The sequence below is a fragment of the Vanellus vanellus genome, assembly GCF_965231255.1.
Source record: "Vanellus vanellus genome assembly, chromosome: 1".
NCBI lineage: Eukaryota > Metazoa > Chordata > Aves > Charadriiformes > Charadriidae > Vanellus > Vanellus vanellus.
The window spans coordinates 124919244-124942636 of NC_138905.1; the positions used below are offsets into that span (position 1 = coordinate 124919244).

Below are 23393 nucleotides of genomic sequence, written 5' to 3' on the forward strand. Positions count from 1 at the left end.
CGGATTAATTGGGCATAGCCATGTCTTCCACTTCACTGTCACTAATGTAATCTATCTTTGATCTACCTTTGTTTAAAGGTTAAATTCACCTTCAAAGCAGCTTTGCTCTCACTTTTGAAGGACTCAATGGCCTGATCATAAAATATCTTTAAATTGCCAGAATACACGAGTGTGAAAACTGCAGTCAACAAAACCACTTATCAATGCAAGAAAAGCTTATTTCCACAGAAGACTGGATTTTTTTCAGGCACTGGTCCCAAAGAGCAAAACTACTCATTGTTAGAAAAGGTGTGTCATCAACACAGGGTATGTGGAAAGGTACACACACTTTTACACTCCTCTTCATTAATATACATAAAATCCCCACCATACACAGTAGAAAAATCCCTGTCAAAACAGTATGTCACCATGAACAAGCAATTCCCCTAGAGAGGAAATGAGGAAAACAGCACAACAAAACAAAAATCTATGAACCAAGCATGACAGAGTCAGGCACTGAATAAGTTCCAAAGAGCACCTCGGGCACAACCGCAGAAGCAGCAAAGAGAAGATCAGACACAAGAAACGAGCAAGCAACAGGGAACACACAAGTGACAGATGCCACTTTCACCAAGGGGGAATGGCAGAGAAGGGAAGTAGATCACAGTTTACTCCAGCCCTGAACAACAGCACCTTCTTCACTGCATTATCGTTCCATCCCTACCCCATCTGGCAGCACAACAGCCTCCCCATTATTACTCACCCAATACATAACATCTCCACACAATAATCATTTCAATCATGCCAGTCACTCAGGGAACAAGCAATTAGCCCTCTGCAGAGAATGTTTGGGGAGGATGAAAAAATACAAAGGTGAGAGAGTTTAAGAACATTTAAAAATGCATCAAATTTAAATTGAAGACATTTTCAAGTAATCATAAAAGGCAAAGGGTAACATGCAAGTCAGTCCCAAATGTCAATCTTTTTAATCCCTTTATTTTAAAGTATCAACTGTAATATAAAAGGTTCATTTTTCATAGCTTTCTGCAGTCACAGATTTATTTATATCAAAAAAAGCGCAAAACCCATCATCCTGGACTGCCTGTGGCCCGTCCCATGCAAGTAACAGGAGGTGTGTAAGCTTTATGCTGAAGCTTGGAAACGTGAATAACACCTGCATGTGCAAGAGAGACTATTTACATTGTCTTTAGACTACAGATGGAGAACTGTCATCTCACGAGGTGCATGTGGCTTACAGGGAAAAACTAACTAGCGAGGTCTGTGCTGCTGTTCAGTGCATGGAAAGGCTGCTTTCAACTTCTTAGCCAATTAGCACCAAATCCTTACGGGAGAACAAGCTCCCTCAGCCAGCACAGTCAGGGCCAGGCAGTGCCAAGTGGGGAAGAGCACAGCAGACAGGGGGGGCTTCCTCCCTTATCTGTTGTTCCTTCCTCTCCACTTGCTGAGCACGTGGAGGAACTTCTTAAGTGGAGTCTTTGACAGCTGAAGAGAGGAAGGCCCAGCCCTGCAGAAAAAGTAGAACCAGGAGGCATGCAAGTAAGCCAAGGAGATGACAAGGAGTCCTAGAACCAGAGTAGAAACAGGGGAAATCACATATGAAGTACGTATTACAAGTTGTAGGCACAAAATTTAAATTTTTTTGTTAGTCTATTTGCAGGCTAGTAGGATAAACGACACAGACATGACTTAATTTATGCTAAGAAGAAAAAAAAATACGGTATACTGAAAATATGTTTGAAACGTTTTTTGCTGTGAGTTAACTAGAAAAAATGAAAGTCTTTGCATAACATTAAAATCAAGTTTGCAGCTCTTGTTAATTTTAATTCCCTGCCTCTCCAGATGTAAAGACTTGGCTGCTAACTTTACGTTAGTCCCTCTCACACCCAGGCAGGCTGAAAGGAGCAAAACCTCACCTCCATTCTCCTTATTGCCATAATGCTTAACAGTACAGTTACACTGCAGAAGGTGCAGCAGATGTAAATAAATTTCTCAAAATTTATTTCTTCTGTGTAGTAATGGAATGAGATTTGAGACTCTGGATCACAGTTTCCTGCACTTGTTTCACGTACAGTTCAACATGCTTTCATTTTTTTCCTATGAGTCAGACCATGCTCTACCAAAAATCCATCTTCACAGGCATTTAATAGCGTCCAAGCACTGCAAAATTCAACATAAAAGGTAATATTAAGTAAACTTATTGGTGGTAGCCTACCATTATCTCCATAATTTGCAGTCACACAATACTAGCCTTTGGACTGAATTTACAGTATTATTTTAGGTCTATCAACTATAAATGAGGTGAGGACATTAGAACTTGAAAACACACCCATCAGCATGCCACAGATGGATTTTTCAAAGGTAATCTAAGAGGCATGTAGCAGTAAAACATTACACAACCATATAAGAACCTGAACTCTGCAACAGGCTTATTAAAACTACTCAAAAAAAACCCTCAAGTACATTAATTACTGGATTATAAGGCAACAAACCAACATGAGTATATGCTGCCAACAAAAAGCAGATGAAAAAAAGCATACACCATTCTGGAGTTCAACAGAGGATAAATTTCCAACAAAGATAAAATGACCACAGTAAGTCAGACCAATAGTCTAGTACAGCATCCTGTCTTCATATTTGCTTCAACAGCACATGTACTAAATAGCATTAATAAAAGATTAGCACAGGTTTTACATGAACTCACATTCACATTCTTGAAAAAGAAGCAAAAGAAAAAGGTTAGCACCTAATAATATTTTTTTTTTCCTAATACTTTCCCAGACTGCAGCAATTTAAGTTCAGGAGCTTTGTGGGCACAGGTGGTACTGCTGTTCTTAACAGCTCTTAATGGATTTTCCTTCCATCAATTTGCCCCACCACGTTTTAAAACCACATCCATTCATTTAACATTAACAGTATTCATCAGCAAGCAGTTCCACAGATCAACTGCAAGGAAGCATCTTCTGTTTGTTCTGAATTTGCTTCCCGGTAGTTTCAGTTGATGCTCTACAGTAGTAGAGACAGTGAACAACCTGTTCTAAAAGTAGAAATATTCATACCATCTCAGCAGATTTGATCAACAGCATTCTATATGATTTCCCTGTGTTCAGAAAATATAAACTTACATAAATTTAGAAGAGAACTGCAGGGATCAGAAGAAAGACAAAGAGTCTCTCTTGCAAAAGGAAGTCAAAACAGCTCAAATTGTTTACTTTAGCAAATCAAAAGCTAGTATGACTATTTTCTACAAGTACCAACAGGACAAACACGAGGGAAAGAGAAGAGCTATTTCAGCCTAACAACAATGTAGACAAACAAATTTGTAGACTGAAAATTTAAGAAGGATTTGAAGAATCAGAAAACTAGGATGCTGCACAGCATTTAAGTGGAAGCAGCAGAGGCAAAAGGGCACTTTTTAAGTACTCTTTTTTATCACTTTTAAGACTGCAATTTTCATAAATACATTACATTTTCATAGATCCATGTACCTATGTATCTGTGACATAACTGCCTGCAACATGAAGGGATAGGCTTCAAAGACAGCTGGAAACTCTGGTGTAAACCTATGTATTATTTTGTGCTCTCTCTAAAAGATTCTGCACAGGATTTCTTTAAGCGATTTCTATCTGAGTGCAATAGAACCAATACAAATTACTTACTATAAAGAGCTAAAATGTGAAACAAAGGGCTTACGCCCTTGAGGAACTTCTGGATAAAAGTATTTGGGAAAGCTTGGGTAAAAGATTGAACAAGCTTCTTAAGATTTTGAACTACCGCATCCCTACTGTCCAGACAGGAGGCAAACACACTGTCTGTAAGTGGAGAGTGTAACTACAGACCCAAAACCCACAGACAATGTTTGAAATCTGGCCATGCTTCAACAACATAATAAATGCAAGATTCAGTGCTTGGACTCTCTCTAGAGAATCTCAATTTTAAATTCTAATTAATGAAGGAATGCAATTTTTTAGCAGATATATTTAATTTATTAAGAACCAAACCCACCCATTATGGTCTTTCAGATTATATTTTGGCTTTAATTTCAGCATTACTCTAACAAGACAAGTACTAACACTGCAAGTATGTCAGTATCACCTAACGCAACAACTGAAGCTTCTCATCCTCATACAAACTAGCTTTCCTGTACAAAAAGGTAACTGCTTTTCAAAACACACTTGTGAAAGAATTTTCTCCTAAATTTTAATAAAGGTTTCAGTTTAGCAACTCCCCAGAAAAGAAAAATGAAGGAGTAAAAGAGTAAGAATATTGACAAAGAGTCAGCAGCATTACGTGTTCTGTGATATGCTTCCAAAACTTTATGTAGAAAATTAAAATGGTTTTGGAGCAAAAAAAAAAAAAAAAAAAACAAACACGGTTATTCATAACTTTCTGTTAACAAATCATTTAAAAAGGTAACAAACAACAATAAAAAAAAAACATGCACCCTTCCTACCAAACAGCAACAGAAATGAGACTGGATATCACTTTCTAAATAACTTCCAATGTCTCATGCCCAACATGTGTTGCCACCAATAGCATAATACCTAAAGAATGAGCAGCTCTCTGACCTCAAGAGCTATCAATAATATGCTACAAGAAAATCAGGCATTCAGGAATCATGGCAATTACATTAGAAAAGGTATTTTTAAAGTTTTATAATGCTAGGCTACCATCTCAAGTTCTCTGAAAGCAGTACGCTCCAAGTAATTCTTTTCCAAAGATGTTCCCCCCACCCACATTCAGATGCATAGAAGCATGCAATTTGCTTTCTGCTGTGTCATTTATCTAGTTGGTAGGCTTCTAACTCAGACTTACTCTTTTTTCCGAAACACATATAAACAGCCACTATCACCTATTAATTTGAAATGCTCTTAGCTCTCATAAAGCCAATGAATACCAATTTTTCTCTCCAAAACCAGAAATGTTACCAGCAAAATCAGAAGCAAATGACAAAAGAAGAAAAAATCCAGCAAAATGTAGCATTACAATTGGATTCTGCTGTCATTTTTGTTCAGGACTCAAGACTCAACTTATTACCCATTTTTATCAACCCAAATCTAAATCTGGCATGGTATTTTAAAAGTTGAAATGTGCTATTTTCAATATTGGTGCCCTAATGCTACTACTTGTTTTCTATTTGTTTTCTTGTACTATGGAAAAGCTATAATCGTCTTAAGCTATAGCTGTATGACTGTAGTGAAAGCTACAGACAGTGACATCACTATCACTACTTTTGTGCAGTTTATCTGAAAATGTAATATACCTTTTAAATAGAAACTGTAGCTCTACGTTGGTGAAACAAGTTTTCAGAGTGACATGCTAAATATAAAAATACTAAGTGAAAAGACCTTTGTCAATAAAATTTAACACATAGTTTGTTAGCAAGTCGAATCTTGTGTAAGGCCTTCCAGAAGGTCTAGAGCAACTAATAACATCCTGAAAGCAGGAAATACATGTAACCACAGTTCTGTCCACAAAGATCTGACAACAGTCACTGGGAAGCAGCTGTTAGTACTCTAGCTGCATCAGGGGTAGCTGTACTCTATAGTCAAGGCATTAAACAAAAAAGTATGAATTATTATGTTAGCAGTGATGCAATGCAGAAAGACTTTCCCTTGAGAAACGTCGTGAGCTTGACTGCTAACATGATCAAATGAAAGAACACTTCTGTGCCTCAAGAAAACCCCTATGATTTATTTAGCACTGCCTTGTACAGGCAGGAGGAAGGCTCAGGGACACCTAAGCCACTATGAGTGACCATCCACAGTTGCACAAGACAAGGATGACAGGCAAATCTCAAAGTTGGTGTAAAGAGGTAGATCATCGGGTATAGGAATAAAACAAGTTTAGAAAAAAAGCAGAGCTGAGTCTTCCTGGAAAGCAGCCTAAGAACTGAGCCATAGGAATGCCACAGGCAACTCTGCTTCAGTTGCAGACAGTGGCAAATGAGCGCACACACACATAATAGACTGAAGAGAGGGAGTGTCACTCATGGAAGTCAGTTAAAGTTGTGTCCACAGGCACACCAGTTTCATTCCCTGGTTTTAAAAGTCTTGCTAGACCAGTCTGGACGGACAGAAGATACCACAGAACAAAGTTCACTGCATAAACCAAAATTTTGTGCTGTTAACATTGAACTTGCAGGGGAGGGGAAGGACAAAAGAAATAATCCTTTCTCTTACTACAAAAATCCAAGTTGTTCTATTTCAGGGGGACTTCACATGACAAAGCCACCACTGGCTAAAGTATACTGTGTGATTCTCAAATATCCCTCCCTTCTCCTGAAAACTCTGCTATAGTTTAAAGGGACTTCAAAATTCCCCCTAAAAAGCTAGGCTTGTATCTGATTCATTTCCAGGACTCATTTACAACCCCTGGCACTCACCTACTCCATGACTTCACGTGCCGGATGCAACTAACTGGTCACCTTGTATCTGATACACAGGTTTGCAGGCGAGGCAAATAGCACACACTGCTCTGCTACAACAGGAGGTTTGCAATCCAGTGATGCCTCAAGACCAAAAAACAATGCCACTATAAGGTGTACTTCTTAACCCAAGTTTAGCATTGGAAGCCTTCCCTGTCCTGTGATCTCCTTTCCTTCACCTAATATATAGCCTGATGGAAGCAAAACCTTTAATATTTCAGAGACCTATATCTAGAGTGCAAAATCAATGGGGACATTTATGTTTTGAACCTGGGCTACTTCCCCAAATCCTCATTCTACTGGTCATAGTAATTTTAAACATGTCAAAGAAGATAAACTTCCTGATTTAATTACATGGCCCAAGCTGTACGCTACCTCCAACCACGCTGCATGCCTGGGCTGTGCTGAGACACCTCCAGAAACACTATTTGGCTACTTACTCTTTCTTGTGTTAGATAAATTCCCACTACTCACAGTCCACTGTTGTCCATCTGCCATTTTTTCGCTCCTCCCATTCCTATCACACACTTTTTGTTATTTTTCATTCCAGAAAGTAAATGTAAAACTACTTCCAAGGCCTACACCTGTTACCTATGGCAAAGTCTCACAGGACACTTAAATTCAGCTCACTGGAGAAAGTTCTGGGTAATCTACAAAGCTTTAGTGGTGGTTCACATATATGCTTATAGGGTATGAGGACTCAACATTTCATTCACTGAGAACACAAAACACAACTCAGACCTCCAAGAGCTCAGACATAACTCTGGTTCCAAACTCAAGGCGTAAAAGCTCTCTGCATAAAAGTAGATGATACTAAATTAAAAGTATTCCCCCACAGATAATGCAGGCTACATGCATAGAAATAAAACACTAAATACTTGCATAACATCAAGAGAAAAGTATTGAGTATCATGCAAAAATGTATGTGTTTACCATAATTGATTAGGTTCTCTTTGCATATTTATTCATTTACTAGTTGAAAAGCATAGTAATAGACTTAAGGAAAGGTGGAGAATTTCATTAGTAATACTGAAAATAAACACTGTTTGAAACTAATTTTTTCTAAAATTAATGAATACATCTCCCTCTCATCCACATCCTTTCATATCACTACATGCAAACTTATGATCGACACCTCACACATCATGACGCTTACGTGACAGGAAGCTAGGTGCATGCAGAATTTAGATAAGCAGAGCTAAAAATGCTGTGGGGCGGGCAGATGGGGATGGGTTGGCAGGAGACAAATGAAAAAAAAAAAGAAAAAAAAAGGAATCTGTTAACTTGCTGGAGAGGCTAGGAGGCCAACATTACACAAGCAATGGAGCTTTAAGCTTTAACTGTTTCTAACCAGTCAAGGAAAAGACAACTTATACAGATCTACAGCTTCATACAGACATGGAAGTGCAACTTCACAGGCACTCTTCTGCAGTAAATGCCACTTGGCAATGGAAACTTCACCTCTCATTTCAGCTCAATCCTCTGAGCAAGTGCTGTGCAATAATATCTCCCAAGAGGTATTCCTTCTCCAAAGCTAAGGGAATCTCCCTTAAACTTCTGTGTTCAAAGCAAGAGGTCCAGCCACAGGGATAACGAAATGCCAAGATTTTGATCCATGTGGAGGAAGAAAATCCAACATTTCATTTTTAATGTGCATTTCAAGGAGTAATACAACTCACCTTTACACTAAAAGCCAAAATTATTCAGAAGGAGCAATTTAATTTCATTTCCTTATCCAACTGTGAAAGGAGAGGCAGTATCATGGTATCTTCCCTACTCATTTAGTGTCTGTTCTTTAATTTCTAAGCAAAATGTGAAATTTTTCTACTTAAATGAATTAACAATTTAATAAGCAGTATGAAGTTACATAAATGTTGCATCATCTGAAGAATGTATCTGTTGTTTAATAATGTTCTTCTGTCTGCCATCAAAGTAACACTAGTCACTGGTCGTAAACTGCAGATTTAATCCACAAAGTGTATTTTCCAAAGTTTTGCCTGAACCAAGTTAAAAAACAAGGAAAAACATAGTAGCTTATAATTAAAATTAAGTTGATACAGCAACTGCAACAGAGTAAAGAACTTGCATAACTTGTGATACACCTTTTATTAAGGACAAAAAGTAATGGCTCTAAAAAATGTTTCTTTCCCTAAAAGCTATCACTTCAGAACAGTTTTCATCTAGAGAATACTCCGCCCTAACCAGACTTGAATCCAGTGCAATCATGGTACAGTACAACATTATTTAGTTTTTCTGATCATTTGAGATAACAAATAGTAAGATCACATTGACCTGGGCTCTAAATTACATTACTTGCAACAAGATTTAAGGCTGATCAGAATTCTTCACTCTTTAGAAAACATGGCAGATACTGAAAACTGAAATTAATACAAGGAGTATCACAACAGCACACGAAGGCCCCAGCTATAGACAGCATTGCTGTTTTACAAAAATGAGCTCTACCACGTTCTGTCTGCTCTTACACTAGGATAAGGAAAAAAATCATACTCCTTGGTTCAACCCTCCCACTAGGGTAACAGTAGAGAGCTCTAATGGGTTTTTGATTCTGACACTGCACATAACAGTGCAATGATGCTAACAGAGTAACTTCTGTCAGCGTAGGCTGTGTAGGGATTGCCAACGTCAAGAAAATGCCAGCACAGCTATAGCAGCAGAGACTACTGTCCAACTGAGATCCAAGTGTGAACATAAACACAAAGAGGTTATCTGAATTTGACAGTACACTTGTTCTTAAATCCAGGTACCAGTATGTATGGGTACTGGTAACTACTACTCTTCAGTATTCATTTATTTTTATTTAGGGAAAGGAATCATTGGCAAACAAGGCACTAAGAGAAACCGGTAATCTGCTTATGAGAACACGACTTAATTTCAGCAATCACATGACACAAATCTGGAAAGGTTCTCAAATACTACAGAAAAATCATGAAAATGAAGTTATTGGAGCAGAAGCATGTTCCTTCTCCTTTCCAGCTGTCTGAAGTGTAACAGACCTTAAACCAGTCATTGATGAATTGCTTTGAATTGTTCCATTTTTGAGTTCCGATTGTGGAGGTGAGAATGCCCAGAGGAAAAAGTTGTGAAATGACCTGTAGTTGGAACTTGTTTTCCTGTTTCAGTCTGTAAATCTGGTTATCTGCTTACCCATCCCTCTTGAGGCACAGTTTCCTGGTGTTAGAAAATTCCTACCTACCTGTGCTGAAGAATCCTTAAAGTGAGTGAGTTCTAATGCATTGAATGAGTGCTGCACTATTAAGGAAGCTTCACTCTAATCTCATTGCTTAAAAAAATAAAAATAAAAGTCAAGAACAAATTAAAATAATATCCAAATATCACAAGCTTTCTCTAGAAGATCCCTACAGCTTGTCTGGACAATCTAAAATACCTTTCATCACTAAATACAGAAATTGAAGCAGAGGAGTCAGGCAAAACCCATAGAGAGCTCGGGAGGGGCAGGCAGCGTTGGCTAGGCCTTCCCAAGCAGCACAGAAGTCCTAAGCTGCTCCTCAGTTCCACAAGCGCCACATGTTCCCTGAATCCTGAGAGCTTCTTGTGCAAAATGAGTGTTCTTACCCATTTTCACTCTCTCAGGAAGGTCACTTTCATCTAGAAATCGTAATAAAAATCACCCCTTCCATCATTCTCTGCAACTGAGTAGCAAATACTGGTCTGAAGTGGAAGGCATAAACTATTCCATTCTTTCAAACTACCAAGGACTTAGCTTAATTAGCAATTAAAAGTAAGTAGTACAAAAGATTCTTTTCTCACTGAATATAATGGAGTCATCGTTGTTCTCAGATTTTTGGCCACAATGCAAGCAAGCTCAAAGTTTGCAACTGGCATTACAGGAAAACATCCTACCATTCAAAAGCAAAAAACAAGCTGTCACAAGGGAAGAAAATCAACTAATAACGAAAACTACAACTTAAGATGACAGCATTTTACTGATAGGGAATTAATAGATTGTGACATTCCAACTCCAGCTTTTTCCTCGCAACCCAGAAGGCCAACCGTATCCTGGGCTGCATCAAAAGAAGTGTGGTCAGCAGGTCAAAGGGGTGGTTCTGCCCCTCTACTCCATTCTCATGAGACCCCACCTGGAGTACCGCATCCAGCTCTGGAGTCCCCAACATAAGAAGAACATGGACCTGCTGGAGCATATCCAGAGGAGAGCCACGACGATGATCCCAGGGCTGGGGCACCTCTCCTATGAGGAGAGGCTGAAAGAATTGGGGCTGTTCAGCCTGGAGAAGAGAAGGCTGCGGGGAGATCTTATTGTGGCCTTCCAGTACCTAGAGGGGGCCTACAGGAGAGCTGGGGAAGGACTTTTTACTAGGGCACGTAGTGATAGGATGAGGCTGAATGGCTTTAAACTGGAAGAGGGCAGGTTCAGATTGAACATTAGGAAGAAGTTTTTCACTTTGAGGGTGGTAAGGCCCTGGAACAGGTTGCCCAGAGAGGTTGTTGAGGCCCCATCCCTGGAGGTGTTCAAGGCCAGGCTGGATGTGGCCTCGGGCAACCTGGTCTAGTGGGAGGTGTCCCTGCCTATGGCAGGGGGGTTGGAACTCGATGATCTTCAAGGTCCTTTCCAACCTAAAACATTCTATGATTCTATAATTCCTCATACAGTTTGGAACACATCTGCATTCCCAGATTAACTGAAGACAACCTTCAAGATTAGGCATCACGGTCCTACGTGACAATCATATCCCTACCACGCACAATTATCTAACGAAGCCTTACACAACCTTCCACAATACTTCCCAAACTGTCCCAAGTACATCCTCCTCCCCTACAACAGATTTCCATACTACAATTCAGTTTTTGCTGTGGTCTCGAGTTTTTTTAACATAACAAATGTCTCCTTTCGAGGTTCCATTCAACCATTAATAGTTTTTTCAAATTATTTATATCAAATAAACTTTTAAAAATGTCTAATCCCAGGAAACTGCCAAAACCAGTACATTTTTAACACACGAACTTGTAAGTTAACAGAGCCCTTTTAAGGTTGAAAATCAGACCTTATTCTGCTCATTAGTTAACATGGACTCTGATGGTCTCTGTGATCTCATCTTACTTAAGCAACAAAAATGAACTCTGTTATACGCACAAACACCTCTAAATCCTCCCCACATATAAGCAGAACAGGCATTAAAGCCATTTCAGCTATTAATTTCCTCCACATAGTAACTACAGTTAAGAAAGCCCTCCACTATAAAAACTTAACTTGCTAATTAAATTACTTGTGGTCCTATGCTAAAGGTGTATTTGAGGATTTTCATAAAGATGCCAGAAGAGGCTGGCTCAGACATGCATCTCTCATACCGTTTAATGCTGAGAGTTTTGTTTTCATGCTCAATTTTGTTAATTTATTTCCCCACCTCTTAAGCAAGGAATAGAGGAGTACATACTGCTCCGATTCAAAATTAGCTGAACAGTTTCTACCTAGGGATTCTTTTTCAGGAATTATAAAAAATAAAACCTATAGTCACCCTTTCTTTTGACTTAAGAAAGGAACAAATAAACACTCTTTTCTTTTTAAAAACAAGCAAAAAAAAAAAAAAAAGAAATTTGGTTAAGAAGCACAAAAGATCCTTAAGCCTAATTTGTTGACCTTTTTAACAGGTAATATTTGAAATCAGATAGTCCTTCAATGAGTTTTGAAATCTCCCATCTTTGAAAATTTATAATGTTCAAGTGTTAACAAAATCACAAATTCAAAGGTTCTGCCCTTCCAGCCCTTAAAACCCAAGAAAGAATAAAAATACTCAGAAAACAATACATTTCTGTGCACCACACCAAAGACTAAGAATGCATAAAGTTTTAAGAACTATGGTGTGTACCATTTATTTAGTTACTATACTTATAATATGCCCAGAAGTTCCATTAGAGTTTACCAACCAATGCACTCAGTTTTTGTACTTTTTTATTCTTCCCAATATCATCCCACTTTTTCTCTCCTACCAGAGATTGCTTATGACATGCTTTATAATGTTTTCTAATGAATGTTTTCCATTTTTCTTATCCTTCCACTTTATCTTACACCCTTTCTACACTTTGTTGCATTAAACTATACTGTTACATTCTCTAGATCAGCATCATTCACCCTTACACAGCCTTTCAATTCCAAACTATTTCTTGCCCTTTTAACGTTTCCACCTACATCTTCCATACTTGCTCAGTTTTCTTTATCCTTCAAATGTAAAGGCAGCAAAACATGACATGAGAACAGGCACATGGCAGTTCTTGGCCTTCATTTTCACGTTGAGAGAAGAGCAGAAGCAGTAAGTTTCTTTACTCTTCCTCTCCTTGGGGGTAAGGAGGGAAAAGGGAAGCAGCAGGAGAGGATAAAGACACAGACAATGCATCCAACACTTCTGTTAAAGGAGCTGCTTCCTCTACCATGCTTTACTTTTATTTCAAAAATGAGAGAGAGCAGAAGCACCATTACATTCAGAACTTAAAGCATATAACTCTTTTTAAGCTTTTTCACACTCTAAAAGCCCTCCTCAATTTTGTTATCTCTATTTTGTTCCTGTTTACCTTGTTTTTAAAACCTTTTGAAGCAGGGACCAGCACCATCAAGAGCTTAAATGCTACTTTAAATTAGCAGTAACAGTTAGATGGTATCCAGGAGCAAGATTCAGGTCGCTGCTGGAAAGAATATATATACTATGATTTCCACTGCTGCCACCCTCACATTTTGCCTGCATCACTATGCTACCCATTTAATTCCTTGGTTTCCTACTCTTCCTCGCATCTAATCTTACAAGTATCCTTTTCCAACTTTTCCTCCATTTACTTTAACTGAATATATTTTGTTTTTATTATAACACTATATTCTGAAAAACCTTCCCAGAAGACTCTTTAATTTCTCCTCTTCCCCAAAATAAAATGAAGGCCTTATTTTCAGTAGGCATAGGTTCAAATATAATTCATTAAGTACTCAACCTAGATCCCTCAGCATCTTTCCTTCAGAGTCATGTCCACAATGACATAAAACAGCTTCATAAAAAAAGATTTAGTTTTCTCCTACAGTCCTCATTACATATATTCTGGCATTCTCTGCTGCTGCACATATGTTCAGATCTGAACCTGTCCCAAGCCTCCTAGTAGCAAACTAACTTCACAAAATACTAAGTCTTCCTTCAGAGAGAGTAATGAAGCTGGGCCACTGTGCTCATCCCATCCCTCCTCTCCAAAAAAGAAATATAATCCTAGCAACCTGTGCCTCCAAAATATATCTAATCCCATCCCCCATAAGAAGTTAAGGGAACAAACCTTTCTGCTTCAGCAATAGTTTTATAAATATTCCTTAAAGAAACAGTGTCACACTAAGCTGGACCCATCTTAGCCTCCCAAATCTATCTCTCTTAAAGCACCTGTACAGCCTTTTTTGAGTCTGCACAATGAACTGTATTGGTTATTTAAAACTAACGAGTTTTCCATTTTTACTAGATTATTTTTGATCTGAATCAGTTCTCCAGCCTGATTCATCACACAGGCCCAAAAACGGTTCCCTGGGCGCATACGAGAAGCAACAGAGAGACTACTTAAAATTCTGTTACCTAGAGGAAAAATACATCAAACTAAAGCTTTAACTTCAGTTCATTATTCTACTCTAGATTCTTGAGCAAGTAAGTTTTCAAATCATAAGATAATGAAAACAGGGCTTAAATGAAAAGTTAAAATGGCAACTGCAATGGAAGTAATGTAAATACCACCAAAAAAAGAGAGACCTATTGGTTCTATTTTAAAAGCCACTGCACTGGATCTTTTGACTAATGCTGAAAATGATATCCTGAAACTGTTCAGAATTTGCAAATTCTCAAAATGCAAGCAGAAATTTAATGAAAAGCACATTCACAATTCAATCTGCTTTAGACTTAATAACCAATCTATACTGAGAAGTGAATCATAATCCTCAGAATGCCACTGTAAGAAAAGGAAATGACTTAAAGCCATTTTAACGAACAACAATTAATTTAACAACTTACCACAAAGGAAATTCACATGTGGACATATAGCGTTCTGGTTGTAATTCATAACACACTTTTAGTCACTCCCTTTACAAAACTATAAATGAGCTCTTAATTCTACATCTTAATTAAACAAGCTTCTTCCGTGAATGCTATGTAGTAAATGCAAGAACCATAAAGGAAACTATTTTGTCAAAACAGCTCTGATGGTAATCCATGCATTCTCTTATACTCTAAAGTGAAAGTAGCTGGGAAAGAATATTCTTCAACTCCCGAAATACACATTTAAGGGGCTTTCTGTTCAATGACACTGTATTTTATTTACGTAAAGAATACTTTCTTATCATTCTTTTGATACAAAGAATAGTATTCAGTATCAAGAATAATACCTGATCCACTGCAAAATATTGACAGAGGCTCATTTTAAAAAGGTACCATTCAACAAACTTTGTTAGGTCCACAAGCAAACTATCAAATGCACATACTACTTCTGACAGTATCAATAGAACTAGTCTTGAAAACAAACTTTCAACAGACTAGTCTTGAAACAGACCAGTTTTGAAAACAGCCTTTCCAAAAGAGGAATTACAATTACTATGGCTATTTCTTTAATGTACAGCAGAAACATACAATAAAATATTTAATTATTTTCTCTTACTTTACAGAACTTCCCTGGTCCAACAAACTCAGATTAGACTACATCAAACACAGTTTCTCTCTTTCCTCATAATAAAAATGTTCTGTAAGGTACCTAAGATTATCCTCTCAGGTACACCTATAAAAATCCCGGAAGCCTTCTGTAGGACTGCATACAGGACCACTTAGTTCAATTTTGTCTGTTTTTAACTACAAAGAAGTATTCTTCTAGTGAAGAAGATTAACATTGTTAAAATTTGTAACAAAGACTGTCAACTGGTCTCTACAATGACACCTGAAGTTTAATGAGCATCAGTTCAATTTGTAATTGTGAAGATGCATTATTTAAATGTTACACTTCAAATACAACAGTTGCAAAACCTCACCAAGTAGCGAGGTTAAAACAAAAAGTAACTTACATGAGTTGTACATGTAAAATACAAGATAGATTTGAAATTACAGGACTGGAAGTTGTACACATATACCTACACACCTTCACAGTGAGCATGATAATGGATCAGCTTCTGGAATTATCTGAACCAATACTAAAATATACCACCTAGCTCAGATACATATTCACCTCAGACTCGCATCCCATCTGCTAAATTCATTTCTGCAGAAGCTGATCTAAGCCCTTTACAGCAATAACTGTTTTTTACACAACTATTTTAGTATACTCAAACTACAAATCCACGCATTTCCTTCCCTTTCAGTCTGTTAAAAATACTGCAAAAACCCTCCCATTACTCCAAAATCATATCAGTTGAGACCAAGAACAACAGTATTTGTTTGCTAACCAGAGTCCAACCTGAAGTTTTACTCATGAATCTAAGTTTACCTAATTCTCAGTGGGATAAAGAACAACAGTGGGCTATGGCATATAATTCTGGTACTGGATAAATGTTGATCAGCATAAAATCACTTTATAGCTGTAAATATTTTCCATGACTCTCCTTAATTTTGTATCACCTTACTAATGTTATGAAAACTAATGGTTCCACACACACAGAGTTATCCAAGTATGAAACATCTACCCTTTTCTAAAATGGTACAACAAACATATGCTATAGCTTTTAGATGATGCTTTCAACACTTACTTCAGATGGTATCAACACTTGCAGATCGTCTTACCTCCACAATTATCAAGTCCACTCAACCCACTACAGTGAACAAACAGCTATAAAGGCTGGCAAGAGGCAGAGCACCATGCTTTTCATGAGCAGAAAGCACACCTGAATACTATGTATAGAACAAAAGCTTTAGATTATCTATTTCTTCTTCAGGTTCAGTACATGAGATTACCTGTGTAGAAATTTGAAAGCTAGAGTCCGCAAGTATCATGATCCACAAATGGATCAGTGGTTTTCAGTGGTTAAATTATTGGATTTCAGTGGTTAAATCACTGGATTTCAGTGGTTAAATTATTGGAATGGAATTGAAGAAAAACAATTGCGTCCCATCCCTGCCACAGGTTTTCTTCACACTTTCAAAATTTAAATAATTTACAGAACCTCTATTCCTCAATTGCTAAAATACAATAATATTTCTCTCTCTTCTTCATCCTGAATTGCTGCCCATCTTGTCTGTTTGATTATTAAGTCAGTAGGGCATGAATTATCCTAAGTCTATGTATATATGTCACTTGAAGAAAAAGACCACTTCAGACTTGGTAGACCAGCACTTAGAAGCTACAGTATGTAACATTTATTCCATAAGAAATATGAAAAGCTACTATAACAAGGAAAAATCTTACATAGTATTCCCTATCAATAGTCTCCTGATAGCAAACACAAAGCTTACTGAAATGCAAATACCAATGCTAGCTCTCCTGCAATCTTAACTACACTTCTACAAAAGCATGTTGTTTGTAGAGATGAGGTCCACCCTTGCCTTTTCATTAACATACTAAAATGACAAGTGTAACCTTTGTAACTTCCTCGATTTCCTTACCTTCCAGAAGAAGGAATAACACTGCACTTTAAATTTAAAGAAACATTCCAGAACTTAAGTTTTGAACAATAAACAACACTATTTCAAAGAAATGTGCCTTTTGAAAGTATCAAAACACGCTAAGTATCTCACACTTAAGCAAAAAGTAGTGTAGTGTCCATTAAAAAAAAAAAGTTGTTTTTAATACCAGATAAAGTACAAAAATTGCAAACCTATAACTAAGTCTTTAAGTACCAGGATACATAAATACCACATAGACTCAAAGTATAAACATGGTACAAGAATGAACTACAGAACGTGTCATCCATTACACCTTAACTGGGTCCTACAAAACCCTACTCTATCAACATAAAGCCCAAATCGCATACAGAAAAATACTGATCTTAAAAAATTTATACATCAGTCCCAACTAGCCAATAAACACACAACATTTTTACTTCAAAACTTTTCAATTCCAAACACCTTCAAAAAGGCTAGAAAACCAGATCCACCCATAACACAACTTACAAAATTTTAACCAACTTCAATTTGTTACACTCTAACAGACAGAATGCTAGATAATAATCAAATAATAAGAAATGCAGAATGTATTTTAAAAAAACATAAAGGAACAGCTCAGATACAAATCTACAGAAATTGGAACAGCTGCCCACTTCCTGGTATGCTTTACAAATGTCTCATGGTACCTATTCCCAGTTTCTCAGTACTGCCATTATATAAGGCAAAAACTATAATTCTTCTTAAAACAATATTTATTTGTTCTGATGGAAATAAAGCCAAAATGTTTCCAAAGTTATTAAAAAAAATAATTTTACTACACCTAGACTAATCTGCTCAGATGTTTTCCTCCATAATTATTTTTCAAGCAGTCTGTTATAATTAAAACTGAGGCTATTTAATTATAGATTAGTAGAAAATTAACATTAAAGTCAACACGAAAGGGACAAAGTCAATATATACTAATTCACACTGTCCGGAACTCTTTTTAAACAAGCAACACCTACAATTATAAGAGAGATAAAAGAATATTGTCACTGTGCACTTGTTTTCTATGCTTAATAAAAGCATGATAAACACTTTGTTAATTTTGTCAACACATATGGCCTTTACACAAAGGAAATACCATTTTTAAAATCAGCTCAAAAATAAAAGGGCTGCAAAACCACAAAAGGTAATAGAGACCAAAAACTGGCATATTGCATAGAACTACTTAATTTCTCTTTAAAATGGAAACATGCTTCAAATTTTGTCTACAGGATATGACAAACTGATTAAACTCAATGAATAGGAATTAACAAATATCTTATAGCAAATACATTAGACCAGATGCATCAACCTAAATCTGTTTAGAAGCCAAATAACTACAGGTTACGAAACGAAGGTTTGTCACTGAAAGAAAGTCAACTTTGGCTAAATACGGGAAGTACCATTAAAAAAAAAAAAAAAAAAAAAAGGAAAAAGGAAATGCTTTCCAACCTCCTGCGAGAACATCTTTCTGGGAGAAAGAGACATGAAGATAACAGCAGGGGTTTTGGTTTTGTTTTGGGGTTTTTTTGCTCCTTCACATTAACGTTCTTGTCAACTACAGGAGCATAAGTAAGCACTTTCTCCTATACCAGACTGGCTACATTGGATTTTCAGCATTTCAACCAGTTTGAAAGGTGACCTGTCTTCCAATTTCCCTCTCCTCTCCCACAAAACCACACTAGCTGCAAACTATGACTTTCAGGCTCCTTTTCTGCAAAATAAATACCAAATTTTTGGCAATAGAAAATTCTATTTCTCTGTAATGCATACTAACAGCATGTACACCGTTACAGAAAAGTTTGATTTCTTCTGCCTTATCACATATCCGATACATAGAGCAACAATACAATATGCCTGACCTTTAGTCTATATCTTCAATAATTCATAAAATTGCATAGATCTGATGTCTTATCTGCTCTTTTGATTTGCTACACCCAGCAGCAGGACTCAGTTTAGTTCATGATACTACAGCCATACACCCTACAAAGCAAAACGTACCAAAAAAGGGGGATTACAGTCCAGACCTGGAGCATGAATAAAACCCACAACTATGTTAAAGCTCCAGACACGAAGCCTCCTCCATCCCTGAAAGAGATCCCAGATTTCTTTGTATTAAACTCTGTCAGGGTGTGGCTTCATTAAACCAGCATTCCCACTGCAAAGGTTTCATGAAACCTCCTGATCGGCCTGCAAGCGGCTGGAGCCAATGCACTGACTCCTCCCAAGTGAACCCCAGTAAAAACGAGAGTAGTACCTCCTCATATCGACACAACAAATTTAAGCCCACAACAGAATCCTGCTGCTCCACAAGTGCCTGTGCAAATTATGGAGCAGTTCCCTCAACACTTGCAACCCAGGACCTCACCAGTCAGTCTCCCTGGACATGTACACTGCTCCTACCACCTTAACCACAGGTAACACTGTCAGGCGCTCACAGAAGAGACACCGCTACAGCCTGCCTTTTTAAAGCTTCAATAGCAGGTGTACAATTCTCTCATCGAGGGAAGTGCTGATAAATTTTTGCCTTTGTGAAACATGACTCAATGGTTTTCCTTACCTGCCATACTTGCACATAAATCTCATGTTACTTTATAAGGCACCGGTTTGTAGATTCTTAAATCAGTTGGTTAGGATTTCATAATCATGGAGTCTAGGGTCTTTGTTAGCTGTTGTTGCTCCATGCACAAAAGGAAAGATTTTGCTACTATCACTGTAAAACCTATTAATTAAATGCACATATATATGGCCACACTTTCTACAATAAAAATAACTGTTACATGGAATTAAAGTGATTTGCTAGATTAATTACTCTAAGCCTTCCCATACAGTGTAGACTGTATGAAGCTTCACACACACAGAAAAGGAATTAAGTAACAAACATCTTAAAAATAACAACTTCTCACTTATCAATAACAGTAATTGAAACGTGCACATTCCCTGAAAGTAAAAAGTACAACCAAAACCTAACCTGGTTCAAGCCAAGAAATTATTCTCTGACATCTCTGCACCGAACACTAACATTTTAATCTTTCTACTTCCTTAACAATCTACTTTTCTCAGAGACAAGTTTTACGGAGAACACACTTTGTGAGTTAGTATGCAATTCATAAATGTCCAAAACACTGTCAGAAAAGTGAAGTGAAATAGCAAAATATTCGGTTGTGGGGGTTTTTTTAGTATTCACCGCATAGATTCATGCATTGATACAGTAGCAGAACATAAAATGATATCTTTAGAAATACACTTCAAAACTATCGAGATGCTGCACAACTTCAGTTATCTCAGACTGTATAAACTAAAACTTTAATTGACTGGTATAAAAAAAGAAAATGCATTATATGCAAGAAAGGACTCAAAACTAATATGATGAATTGCTCACTGCATTACTTAATTTTACAGTACACAAAATAAAACTTAACCTAGTGATGTTAGGCATCAGATGATCTAATTACATATGATGCTTTTATTTTCTATCCAGCATCCTTAAGTTCTATGCCATATATGATTCTTTCTAATATTGCTGATAGCCTCAACAGCATTCACAGAGCAGACTTTATTTCTGGTCCACTAACAGTTAATGTACATTATTTAACTAGTCTGAAATGTCACTCCCCTACCTTGTTGATTTATCGGAAGAAGTACTTTTATAAATAACTCTGAAAATCAAAAGGAAACCACGAGTTTCTTTTAAATATAAGCACAAAGAAAAGTGTACTTGCTTTTCCTTCCATCCCTCCCCCCTCCCCCCACGTCCTGACATTGAGATTTTCCAATCATGCCAGAAATAAACACCCAAACACAAGTAAGGGCCTAGGCTACCGAATTCAACACACTTTACAGTCAGGTCTTCAGATCAACCAAGACCAGCCACAGAAAAAGATTCTTCGCGTGAAAATATCAGCGTACAGCACGGGCACAACAATAGGATGAACAAAGTGTCAAACGCCGCGCTACTGACAGGAACAAGTCAGAAAGCAGGAACCAGACGAACGCAGTCCCCTGCTTCGGCCGTGTGGCATTTCAAAAACAGTGCGACTTATTCTGTCGCACGAACGTTTTCTTCGCCTTCAGTCTTTAAATACAGCCGGCAGATGCTCAGCCTGCACCGCCTTTGTCAACAGCTTACGGATGGGCAGCAGAATGTGCTACAGGTTGATAAGGAGGACACCGGCGCTGCGAACGCCCTGCCTGCAGCAGGGAAGCACCCAGAAAGAACTTGCAATGCGCAGGAGAGTTTCCCTTCAACCTTCACCGGGGGCTTCACGCTCCCGGCGACGTGCGTGTCCCTTCCCGGTATTTGTTTCGTGTTTACCTCCCCCCGCCCCCCCTCAGCCCCCCCCTTCTCTTTCTCCTCCCTGTCCGGCCATCTTGGGCCGACAGGAGCAGCCATTACTTAACTAAATGACAGGGCCAACAACTTTTCACAGAAACAAACATCTCTCTCAAAAGGCCGGGCGGGCTCCAGCAACCCGCGGGGCCGTCCCGCTCCCTGTCAAGCCGCCCAGCGGCGGGGACGAATGGACGGGTGGGTAGGGGGGGCGGGAGGCCCGCCGAGCGGGACACGGCGGCGCTCGGCGAGGACCTGGCACGCTGGAGGCAGCCCGGGCCGGCAGAGTAAACAACTCACTCGCCGACGGGCTCCGAGCAGCCGCTCGGCGCCGCGGCCGGGCCCGGGCCTGGGCCCGGGCCCGGGGCCCCCACTCCCTCCGGCTTTGCTCGCCCCCCCCCCGCCGCCGGGCAGGGCGCGCGCACCGCCAGCCCCCGCCGCGCGGGGCGAAAATCACGAGGGAGGGTCCGGGGAGAGGCCAACGTCAGCAGCGCCTCGCGCGCGCCCTCCTCCTCCCACCCCCCCGCCGCCACCGCCTCCTCCTCCCCCCCCACCTCCCGCCCCCGCGCCCCCTCCCCCGCTCCGTTCGGCGTTCGCTCCCGGCCCCGGGCTCCGGCCCAGGCGCTCGGCCACTTTCCCGTCCCGGGGCTGGACGGAGCCCCTCAAAGTGTCCGGAGCGGAGCCCGCGAGGCCGCGCTTCTTTCCTCCCACCGCCGGCTCTGCTCGACGCCCCCCCGCCCGGGGGGGGGGGGAAGTCGGGGCGAGGGGGTAGGGGGTGGTGGAGGTAGAGGTGGCAGCCACGCGTGGGGAGACCGCGGCGGGGGGCGAGGCGGAGCGCCCTGCCGCCCACGGGGACCTGCGTCCGCCGATGTGGCGGTGAGCCCCCCCCCCACCCCAAGATGCGCACCCGCACGCACACACACTCACCGTGCGGACCCGGGGGACCGGAGAGAGGGGGCGGCGGGGCCGGGCCGGCTCCTTCCCCTCCCCCCTCTTCCCCCCCCTACCCCCCCCAGCCCCGCTCCACATCCACCCTCGCGCTTACCTTTAACAGCAAGGCCTTCGTTCTGGCGCCATCTTCATGAAGCCTCAGAAATCCGAAGAGTCGGCTGCAGAAGGGGAGCGGGCGGGAGGGAGGGGAGAGAAGCACAAGCGTTAGCGAGAGTCAGCCCCCCGCACGGGCAGGCGGGCAGGCAGGCTCGCTCCCGGCGGGCAGGGGCAGAGCGCGGCGGCGGGGGCCAGCAGCCCGCAGACGGGCACACACGCACTCCCGAGCGGGGAGCCGCGGGCAGGGGAGGGGGGGGGACACGGAGGGAGCGCGGGCCGAGCCGGGACACGGAGGCGGCCGGGGCGGAGTGGGGAGCGGGTACCTGTCGAGGCCGGATAGGGCTTCTCTCTCCTCGGCTGTCAAGCTAGCGAAGTCCTCCTCGCTCTGGCCGCTCGCTTTCCCCGCCGCCATTTTCTTTTCCTCATCACCGAAAGGAGCAGCAGAGGCGGCGGCAGCGGCGAGCGACACTCCGCACGATTTCATGGAAACGCAGCGTAATTAACTCACGATCGCAACCCCCCCCCCCCTGCGCGCCCCCAACACCCCCCAGCGCCGGGCGGGGCGGGGTGCCCGACACACACACACACCACAACTTTTATTACAACAACAACAGCCGGCAGGGAGGGGGAGGGAGGGAGGGGGAGGGAGGGAGGGAGGGGAGAGGGAGGGAGGCGGGGGGAAGCCCCGCTGCTCGGAGGAGGAGGAGGAGGAGGAGGAGGAGGAGGAGAAGGGAGGGGGGGAGGGAGCCCCAGCGCTGGAGAGTCGGGGGGGGGGGGGGGGGGCGGGAAGAGAAAGAGGAGGAGGAGCGCGGCGGCTGCTGCTGCTGCGGCGGCGGATGGCGGCGGAGCGGTGTTTACATCGCCGCGGCGCCGCTGGCCCCGGCGACGAGGGGTGCGGGGAGCCGGGGTGACAGGGGCCCCGCCCGCCCCGCCGCGCAGGGAGTGTTTGCCGCCCGTACAAACTTCCCCAGCCGCTGCCCAA

General features: G+C 40.8%; 1 protein-coding gene across 3 annotated transcripts in view; it reads right to left on the reverse strand.

Annotated features, from left to right (window-relative positions):
* KDM6A (lysine demethylase 6A) overlaps positions 1-22909 on the reverse strand; it is a 157621-nt gene extending 134712 nt beyond the window's left edge. For all 3 annotated transcript variants that reach the window (XM_082488007.1, XM_082488006.1, XM_082488005.1), the window contains exons 1-2: positions 22735-22909; positions 22410-22473 (exon numbers count right to left, since the gene is read on the reverse strand). In XM_082488007.1, the coding sequence (XP_082344133.1) occupies positions 22410-22473; positions 22735-22895 (225 nt within the window). In that variant the 5' untranslated portion in view covers positions 22896-22909. The remainder of the gene's footprint in view (positions 1-22409; positions 22474-22734) is intronic.
* Positions 22910-23393: the final 484 nt, after the last annotated feature.